Below are 11,098 nucleotides of genomic sequence, written 5' to 3'. Positions count from 1 at the left end.
CAAAGTCATATCCAGGCTGATCTTAGCACATTTGAATTCCACCAAGCTGGTCACTGCTAACTCCAAAATTGCTTTTATACAAAGCTACAGTACTCAGACAATGTGGCACCCCAAGTCATTTCCTAGGTGCCTTATTACAGCACTACAGCAACTTCACACACAGTAAAAGGCCACCACATGCATCGCAAAAGCCCAAACAGCAAGCACCACAGTTTCAATTTACCAGGCAAGAAGGTCTTATCAGTGCTATTGATAGGCAAGAAGGTCTTATCAGTGATACTGATAGCCTTAACAATGAATTCTTTAAGCTCGTCAACCTGTCCTTGGTCACTCAATGTAGAATTGCACCACCTGCCTAAACTCTTCACTGGTTTTTCTAGAAAAATACACTGAAATGCTCAATCAATAAAAATCATCCACTATATTTTCTACATCTAAAAGCATCAAAGCCCATGAATTGTGTTTTACCATAATTGCTTGGGGGCAGCAGTGCTTTCCCTCTGCATATGCAAACAGCAATGTAGGTCAGCTATATATCAATGTAGTGCTGGCTTGCTTGGTATTCTATTTGATTTGAATGCATTATGACTATCTCCTGTCATAACTCAGCCTGCAAACACGAGTCTCCTTTACCCCACTGGTCACAATAGTGACTGTTAAAACTGTTTTCAGTTATAAGGCTCTAAAAAGGTTAATGAATGATGTATCAATGCATTTCCAGCAAATATTGAAATAATAAAGTGCCACATGTTTAGTGTAAATTGTAACATGAGCAGAGCTGTTTACTTCTTTGTACCATGAGAAGAGAGTGGCTGCATCAAAGCTCCCAAACAAAAGCTTAGTAAAGTATGTTAACATAAAGAGAGGACAACAATTTTGGTACACATCATTTTTACGGTGTTTAGTATTGATATATGCATTTAAAATTACTCAATTTTGTTCAGTGTGGTCATAAAATGACTAAACATGTTGATGGCAACAATAGCGGGTCTATGTGTCTAGGTCAGTCTAGTTATCCACACACTTATACACAAACATAGTTCTTGATCTAACTCTCTACTCTGTTCTTTCTTTTAGTTTCAAGTTCTTTGTGTCAAGTTCTGGATATGTTGGATCTAGGTGACCGCCCAGACAAAGCACCCAACCTTGCAGTTATCCCTCAAATGATGCTGTCCTCATTGTGATAGCAATGGGTCAGATATGGACTATGAGGGGAGACAGGCTATTAGCCAGCCAGATCATGACAGGAACAACGTTATCAGTGATGATTTTTATTGTCATAATACTTAAGATGCTTTGTAAACATCTAAATCTTACTTAATAGCTGTATTGTTAGATTATTCTGTTTTATTATTCTCATATTTGAAATCAAGTCCTTGGGTCAGGCTCAGTCTAATCAGCACTGCTGTGTTGGACAGCGCTGTCCAGGGTGAAAGAACGTGAACGTGATAATGGTGTGAGGGGTGAGGTGGTTTATAATAAAGGAGTAAAATCATTCCAACGTCCCTGGCTGGTATGGATGTAAGCAATTCATAAACAATTCACAACCTCTTCACTTCGCTTGCACTCCCTTGATGAAATGGCAAAAAGAGAATATGGGAGCCCTAGAATGATGGGGTTAAAAGGGCCTGTTTGGTGTTCCATTCAAGCCACAGAAGAACGACATGAAGTTACCCTGGGGAACCTGAGGTTCTGACCCAAGGAGACAAGTTGCTGGTCTGACAATAACATTGTCACAGTGGCAACAAACATGGAGGAGAAATACAATGAATGACAGAGTTTGATGTTTGCATAAGAGAAATAAGTTAATTCAGCATGCAACACATTGGGCCCTATTTTGATGGCGAAATTGGCTGGCGGAAATGGCCTAATCAAACTTTCCCAGATGTCCAGGTGTTCAAATTTATAAACAAACTCCCATATCTATTGCAGTCCGCATTCATATAGGCTACTGATCACTGCTGCTCTTTTTCCCTGTCTATGGGATATCCCATATCATTAGTATATCTACACATACAGTCAACCGTGACCTCGTATTTTACAAATGAATACAAATGTCCTGCACAAGGTGACTACCTCAAAGGATATGGTGGCCAAATTTAAATCAGGTATGGTTTTGCTTTATATTAGGTGCAGTCTCTGAACTTTTTGATCACACCTCAAACATTGCAGTCCATAATAAATTCTCCAGAATGTAGGCCTACGTGAGATGTGCTCCATCAATCTCAATACAAAATAGCATTAGATTGTCATGGAATCTAACTCAGCAAAAACGCTTTCTTTTTTTACAGGCTCAAAATCACATAGGCTACCCTAACTGACAATATAACAGTCAGTTCAAGGGATGTGTGTCAGGGCATTTTAAAACAGGTCTCACAAGTTACAAATATGTTTCAACAAATTTTATTGTCTTCTTGTAATCTTCTTACATTGTAATTTAGTGTGACATATTCAGTTTAAAGGAATTGCTGTCCAACGCTATTGGTTGGCTTTAACTCAAACCTTTCACTGATTAACTTTGGCCCATTAACTCTACCCACTTGATGCCTTTGATCAAACCTTTACCGCTCACTTTACAATTTGTGCACCAGTGCGCATGTGCTGCCGTTTACACCAGCCGTCACACGGCTTCACCTATTTTCCCATTAAATAAAAAATAAAAATAAAGATTGAACATTTCAAAGGGTTACTAATGACACAAGATTTCGACATTTTCATGTCTGGGAAAAAATTCTAGATGCATCGGGTTAAATGAGCACTTTCAAGAGAAATGTTCTTTTAGCACCTGCTCCATCTCCCCTCTTGTTTACGGCATGATGTAAGCAGCTTAAGAATCAATACATGCAGAGATCCTTCATAAAACATTACCTCTAGGAAACAGCTGTTGATTTATCTTCCCTGTGCTTTGCTCATGTTTCTATGGCTAAATTCAAATTAGCATGTTAATGTGTCCTTTGGGGAATGTGCTACACAGTCATTTAGTTCACATCATATATAAGCTACCTTGAATTAAGCTTGCTACATTGAAAATGGCAGTTTTCAAACTATAACTATCAAAATATATGCATCTTGATTTATTTAGGCCTACTGGGTTTATACCCAAATGAACTCCAACAAACCAGTACAGTGAAGAATTAAACACACACAAACTGTATGAATAATAGTTCATTATTTTTTATTTTTGAATGATTTAATATAAGCAGGAGTGATGTGGCCTGTGGCTTCCGCAACACAACTACTATTGCCAAATAATCCCACACACAATACCAATCACAGCATGGTGCTACTGATCTGCACTTCTCAACCAAGGCTCTAGCAGAGCAGTCTAGGTTGTGGTATTTGGCAGAGACATTCCTGCACACCATATTACTTTTTAGTTGAACTGAAGAACAGGTCATTTTCTTTTGACTGTTCTTTTTAAGGTCCTTGTTCACTAGAAGATTAAAACAGAACGATCAAATTTCCTCTTGATCCCAGACTCACGTGTCGAAATCACCTTTGCTGAGGTTTTCATCTGTTCTCTCTACATTCCAGACCATTCTGTGAGTGTTCTTTTGATAAACTGATAATAAACTGGGGCCTTGAGTCAGGTTATCCGAGGAATACTTCCTTAAAATAATCCTTTAAAGGATGTTCTGTGTTGAAACATAAGACTGGTGGAGGGCAGCCATCTGTAGATTTGGTTTCCATTAATGGACAGCAGAGAGTGCAAAAACACCAAGACCAAGGATGGTAGGAATTAACCTCTTGTAAATACAGGAGTTAAAATCAAAGTGGATTTTTCCTTTGACATGTACTATGCTCATACAAAGAGCAAATATTACATTAGATATGCTTTGCCATGGATGAAACAGAAACAAAAAAGGATAATAAAATAGGCATTTAAATTAGAGTGGAAAAGGCATAATAAATAAAGATATACAATGGTATTCCCCCAAGCATAAAAACTAGGTCTGCTACTCAACAATAGGGCTGCACGGCAACTACAATGAACAGTTTAGTAGATCAGCAAACCTAGGACTATAATGGAGTCACGATTACAGTACCAGAACAGCCCTGTGACAGTTTCGAGCAAAACCTGGCATAGTTATCAACCCCTTTTTAAACCTGGCATAGTTATCAGCCCCTTTATAAAAACATTCCGCTCTGCTGAGCATCCTGCATTTCCTTTATGGGATGACGATGGACCCTCGGCATATTGTGTCATGTAAAATCTGATTAAAAGATAAATACATTAGACTTCGCACAGCCCCAGAATCCGTTCCCGAGGTGTTGTTTTCTCACGCTTACTCATAGACAGCCTGTGGTCCCGCCTCATCTTTCCACACAGAGCAGGTGTCTGTATTACCAGGTTTTCCAGGCAACACCCAAGGTGTCAACCAGTTGAAGCGGCTCCCGCTGTCAAAAGCAGGGCTGAGTCTTAAAATCCTCGTCCCCCCTCCCCCTCCCCTCCTCTGTCAGGTGCAGAGGTTATGCCTGGGCCTCGGCAGCGGGGGGTCCTGAGTTTCACCCGTAAAGTCCTTCCTGGTGTAAGCACTACAGGAGCAGTCTCTGACCAAGGATCTTTCTGTTGATTTCAGCCAAGGCCACAGAGAACACAAAGGCCTTCTCATCTGACAGATTGGCGTAGATGTCGACCTCCTTCTCCTGTTTTTCTACTGCGACATCACAACAGAGTAATGGAGGACATTTGTGAGAATCAGAGAAGACATATACAATATAAATATACACATACATATTTGAAGACCAATTTATACCAAGCACATACACATTACCTCGTGTAATTATCATTTTGTGAGTTACCATATGAAAGTCAGATTGCATTATTGAATTGCAGCACTAATCAACTCCTGATTATGGCTGTGAAAAATGATACACTTCCAAAAAAAAATCTGTGACATGCATATTTCCTTGCCTAAGAGCGGATATAGTGCAAGCTCCAAAAGCGACACCATAATTTATTTAGCAGTGAGCAGAAAGCGCAGCCCATCTGTAAATCATTAATCTGAACACAATGGCTCCCACTTTACCACCATGCTTAACTAATCGAGTGCTTCTCCTGCTATTGGAACACTGAAATGCTCCCCATGTGCTAAAATAGATGCTATCCAATGTAATGAATGTAATAAAGTACAATGCAACGATCACTAGCCGTGCAGACCTTTACAAAGTAATTCACAGAGCAAATTAACACCAACAGTGATGTTTGTTTTGTTCACCCTGACAGTCTGGATCTTGCCTCACAGGTTTTTCAGAGTGAAAATTGGCCATCACTGACACCCTAATGTCTCCATTAATTAACCAGATGCCGTCACCCCTTTCAACTGCGCCAAAATGTGTTATGAAAAGGCCACACTCTGCACATCTCTCTCCTTGACTACTCCCTCCTTTCCTCACTCTTCCACAGGACTGAGAGGGTATGCGATATGCGGGTTACTGTGTGAGCGGACTAAGAATGAGACGAGAGAAGCAGTTTAAATCCTCCACAGATGACTTCAGCAAAGGAGAATGACTGTTCTGAAAACTGACACCCACAAATAGTATTTTCAGAGATAAATGGACTGACCGAAGAAACGCACAAACCATTACATAGATCAATTAGTCTTAAGCACAACTGCAGATACTATATTCTGGTTTAGTACCCTATGCATAGACCTAGACCCCCAGAAAAGGCCCCAAAAATTCTGAATTTTCTGAAATATTATATATATATTATATATATATATATATATATATATTTCAGAAAATGTATTTAAATATTAAATATATGGATTTTGTATGACAAAGATGGCATACTATTCTGAGTGTAAAGCACAACTGTCCTGTGTCCAAGCAGCACAATCAAATGTGTGTGTGTGTGTGTCTCGAAAGGGCAATCGTTCAAACATCCTAAAACCCCTCACTGGTTCTAACAATGTCACAATGCATTTGAAATGTACATCTCAGAGCTACCACTTTGCTGCGCAAACCTGACAGTGAAAGGTATACATAGAATGTGGTCACACAGCTTTCTGTCTGTGCCAGTCAGCTTAATGGACAATGTGGCATGGAATAATGCATACATGCAACAGTAAAAAAAAACAATGGCAGAAAATGAAAGCAGCACTGAGAATAGAGGAGTACTCATGAAATAATTACCTTTCTCCTCCTCCTGTTTCTTCAGACCTGTGGTCTTAGGTCTACCCCGTCCTCTGCGAATCTGCTCTGATTGGCTGTTGGAGCGAGATCGCCTTCTGTTTTCCATGTCATTAGTGGAGGGAGAGTTGATCTTCTCTCGGCGGATTCGTTCTGTCCGTCTTCTCTTCGCATCCAGTTTGTCTGATGGTCATAAAAAGAGGAGTTTCACCATCACAAAAGATTTTAAATATTGCATGTAGATGTAGAGCAAATAAATGTTTAGGCTATACTTCAATGTTATGTTTATGTCGATTCTGCTCACTAGCACCGCCAGTGGACAAAAGTTAAAACTCACCTCACTTTATTTTCTAAAAGGTAAAATGGTTTTAATTACATATATTACATCATGTGCTGCTGATGTTGTTAGTACAATACCATCACAGAACAAGACAACCTCATTAAATCAATGTGACAAAGATGTGTGTTACTGCAGCCTGAAATACACAATGTCTTTTTTCCCCTCCCAACAACAAAATAATCTCCTTGTAAATTAACTCCTCAACCACTGCAGCTCTGCACAGCATAAAATGCTCTTGTTTGAACAGTTTCCCCAGTGAGAGCGGTATATATGGGTCAACAGTGTGGCGATCTCCTCAGACACAGTGATTTAATCAGTGAGGTGCTCATTAGCCTAACAGGAAGTAGGCCTGCTGCTTTACTCTGGGGGAACTATTTTTAGGGCTCCTCATCCTTAAAAACGAACTGAAACCGTGACATGCTGTGACACCTCTGAGGTGTGGGTAGAGACAGATATCCAGATAGAGAGTGCAGCCAGGAGTAGAGTGGTTTCACAATGACTACCAATCAAATGCATGACAATGCCTGCCAAGATCCCTCCATTGAGAGTTACCCATTAACATATGCAGATGACTGAACATTGTCCATTTTGTTTTATTTCTGAACCTATGAACTCAAAGAGTGGGCCATGTTGTGATTTAATGTTCACAAGACACAAGATGTCTATGCTAATCTTATTCCAGAAGATTTTTTTTTATTTTTCTTTCCTTCTTGAGACACTGCCTTTCAAGTATTTCCAGACCATGAAAGACTACACAGCAGCTGAGGAATTCTACTCTTGCCAGCAGCTTGTCTCAACAGGAACACAAATGTCAGAAAGGATATGACTAATTTTATTTGCAGAAGGTTGTGACACATTTACCACACTGCACTGTTGTACAATCATTAGACATTCAGTTAAAATGCCTCATTCTAACATGTTATGTTTCCAATTTAAATACCATTTCAAACAACGGTCTTGATAACATTCACGGTTTTCATATTTTACTTCAGTTTTTCAAAACTACAATTCCATTTACCCACATTTACTAAATGGGTACTGTTTTCCAATTTTCTTTTATGCTGGATAGAAGCCTAAGCTAGCATGGAAATAAGAATTCCAGAGTAGTAGAGCAGATATCTGGCTGAAGAGAAGTAAATGGTGAACTCTTGTGAAAAGAGAGAGAGAGAATTCTTGAACACCCGTCATTAAAGCGGAGAGAGCTGTAATCTAAAACTAGCCCCAGCCTACTGACAAGGACGCATTCTTCTGTACCATGGACAACCATGTTTATACAGTTTAATGTGAAACTTAATAAAACAGTGTAAGCGTTAGAGACCACATTCATCCATAATAAATAGTTTTGTAGTCACTTATCTAGGCCCCAACAGACGTGCAGGCCACTTTTATGCTCTCCATCTTGTTAATCTGCAAAAAGTATTTGGTAATTTACATACCACAGGCCCGATAGCACTCTATGAGGACATGTATGCAAAAACAGCCTCTGCTTGTGCAGCCAGGGAGGGAACTAGTAATCTGTGAACATGCTGAACCACTCAGCCTGGCCCCTTCGCCTCACATCTCTCCACACTACCCAGGTTCAACAGTATCATTATGAAATCAAGTTGATCTCTCATCACCTGGACCTTCTCAGCAGAACAATTCACTTTCTGCCCAAGACGCCTCTACAGGCTCATTTCACACATTGTCACCCCTGCCTTCGCAGCACACACAATATGACAGTAATACACTAAAAACAAAAGCACCATATGACGTGGAAATACCAGATCTTCATACAAATTCTTTCATGATTAACTGTCAAGACAGACGTATTCCATGCTCAGCAACTGCTTATGCAGAAGTAGCTATTTCTTTTCATTTATATGGATGTTGAACTTTCCACTCTGAAACAACATAGTAGGGAGACTGAAGGAACAGGCTTTTCAGTCGGGAATTAGTATGCCCATCCCCCACCACTCTCAGTACACAGTCAAGCAAACAGCAATTTCAGGCAGCCACTACTGCCTGCTGCTGTCTATTGCACCACTCAATTCAACATTCTGAACTGATCCTGTTGACTATAAACTCAGCACAGATTTATAATAAGGCCAGGAGCCTTACGGATTGCAAGAACAACTGTAAAAGGAATATGTAGAGGAAAAGTCCATGGACTTCCTGAATACATTGTTATACATGCCATAAACTTGACTGCATTAGGTCAACTTACAATATGATAATAAAAGTTGTTCATCAAGATGGGCTCAAACCATCTCACACCACCATAATCAGAAAAGCAATTGGTTATATTCTTTTTTTATCTCTCATATTTTAAATGTTTGCTTGTAGTGAGGGTATAGTCTAGATATGAGAGGCAATACAACAATGCTAGGTGATTACAGATCCTTTGAATGGAAATAGGATTTCGACATCAAATAGATAACAGCATGCAATCTCGAAACTAAAAACCTACTTATTTTGTCTTAAATTATTCATTAAGTAAATGGGCATTACCTAATGCTGGTGGTGATCTTTCATTTAGTTTGGCATTTAAGAGCTTTCGGCTAATAAACACATAACCGCAGGGGCAGGACTTGCAAGCTACAGGAATCTGCGAGAGAAAGAAAAATTCAAGGTTAATATTTGAGAAGTATGGTAATATCAGCATTTCACAAAGGTTTGCAGGCACAGCTGACAAATATCTTCCACCTAGCGGGAGAGGTGTTATCTTTGATAATGCACGTTTGGGTGAGCAACGAGAAAATAGTCACACAATTACGCATTTGGTCTGTATTAAGAATTGATCATGTCCTTCGAAATATATGACAAAAAGTCGCTGGTGCTAGCCAGCAAGGAACTACATTTTTGGACACGTGCCGATAATACCACCGACCAAACCATTCATAACATCTTAACGTGATGGCTGATTTCTCTACGAGCGAATAATGTTTCGATCGATAAGGACAGGACAACAACAGGAAACTATTCACTGAAATTATTCTGTAATTTTACTGTCGCCATTTCATTCACCGTTGGTTAATCTGGCATACGTTACGGGTGCTATCGCCCCAGTCATTAAGAAATCAAATAGGATAAAACGCCATAACCAAACATTAAAGACGAAACACGGAATCATCTATTCAAAAGTTGCATATGAATTTCAACGTAGCAATAGGCTATTACGGCGTGATAATTGTGTATCAAAAATAAGGAAACGTCTAGGTACACAGAGCTTTACCACAATATTCCGACTGACAGTCTGTAAAATATGTCGGTTACAGAATGAATCAACTACACGCTACATTCGTGTTGACTGTTACTATGCGATATGAGCCCGACAGATTGCAAACTTGTGAACTAATGAACCCTTAGCTGATATAAGAAAGGCATTAACAAAGTGAAATTTCCTGCAGCAGTACAGCTTTGGTTCTTATAACGTTACATCTTGAAACCCCTCCCATTCAGAACTTTGACATAGTTGCCAAAGTGATCCTTTCTGCCTAGAGTTAAGCACCCTAACAGCTCCTAAAATTTACCAAAAACATAACACAATTGTTAAATATATAAAATGTTTCTCACCTGTTGGTCGCAATCAGGGCATGATTTGGTGGCCATTTTCACTTTCTTGGTTTTATTCGCTGACATTTTTTGATAACTCAGTCGTAGCAATAGAAGTAGGCTCGACTATTTCTCTCTCCCGCAGCCCTCTCTCGAACTTCTCCTTGCCACTGCACTTTCTGTATTATATGAAGTGCAGCTGATTGTGTCCCGGGAGCTCAGGCACATAAGCCAAACCAACATCAATCACACTACAGCATTGGCCATGCGCACTAGGTCAGTAAGGGATCTCAATATGGTTTTTCCACATTATAACAATGAGCATGCGCGACAACACTCCAGCTTTGAAGGCAAAAACAGCTCTTATGAATTTCGTCCTGTGATATATCTACATGCCCTGAACAGAGCATGCGTTCATGATGTCCTTGTCACATGGTCACAGAACAATACGTGCTGTTTGGGGTAGATTTAGAAAGTCCACGATTGCTCAGTAAATGAAGTTGTTGAGAAGCGCAGACTGTATTCTAAAATGTATCAAAATATTGAATTTATGTAATGTAAAATTATGTCAAATCTTTTAAACTGAAATTGTGAGGCGTTATTTCATTATTTCTGATACAGAATGTGGGTGGAGCAGGGTGATGTATAGTAACAGTTGGTCAGAGCTTATTAGACATTGAGTCTGAGAACAAGAGGGAAGGCTTTAAACTATTTACATGGGCCCCATCCCCCACACCCAGTGCCAGAGGCTTGCTTCTCAGCCTGGTTCTTGCATGAGACAGGGCTGCTTGAATACTTGCAAATAATTTCAAAGGTTTCAAGAATTACATTTGTCTCTTCCATATGTTTTACTATATTGTCTCAATTGACTTTATAAACCAAGAGAATACACAATGGATTTGTGGGTGTACAAATTAGATAAATGGTGGAGATATTTAATAACATTCCTTTGGACAGTCTGTATATATTTATTGTGTATGTTGTCATGTCGCTCCATTTAATGGGACATTACACTGAAATAACAATTGTGCCATGAGTTATACTTTTTTCTCTCTCTCCACAACATGCATTAGGCCATCAAATAGCTGT

The 11,098-nt window shown here is 39.5% G+C and overlaps 1 protein-coding gene across 2 annotated transcripts; it reads right to left on the bottom strand.

The window, feature by feature from the left end:
• Positions 1 to 3,158: 3,158 nt before the first annotated feature.
• cunh16orf87 (chromosome unknown C16orf87 homolog) lies at positions 3,159 to 10,358 on the bottom strand. 2 transcript variants are annotated; one of them, XM_042704434.1, is made up of 4 exons: positions 10,031 to 10,358; positions 8,966 to 9,062; positions 6,139 to 6,318; positions 3,159 to 4,655 (listed from the first exon to the last, which is right to left on the bottom strand). In XM_042704434.1, exons 1-4 carry the CDS (start codon positions 10,094 to 10,096, stop codon positions 4,537 to 4,539), a joined length of 462 nt encoding a protein of 153 aa, XP_042560368.1. In that variant the 5' UTR covers positions 10,097 to 10,358; the 3' UTR covers positions 3,159 to 4,536. The 2 variants fall into 2 exon arrangements, with proteins under 2 accessions (XP_042560368.1, XP_042560367.1); XM_042704433.1 differs by having other exon boundaries at positions 3,159 to 4,658; positions 10,031 to 10,351.
• Positions 10,359 to 11,098: the final 740 nt, after the last annotated feature.

The sequence above is a fragment of the Clupea harengus genome, unplaced genomic scaffold, assembly GCF_900700415.2.
Source record: "Clupea harengus unplaced genomic scaffold, Ch_v2.0.2, whole genome shotgun sequence".
NCBI classification, from domain to species: Eukaryota; Metazoa; Chordata; class Actinopteri; order Clupeiformes; family Clupeidae; genus Clupea; species Clupea harengus.
This window is presented reverse-complemented; position numbering and strand designations above follow the sequence as displayed.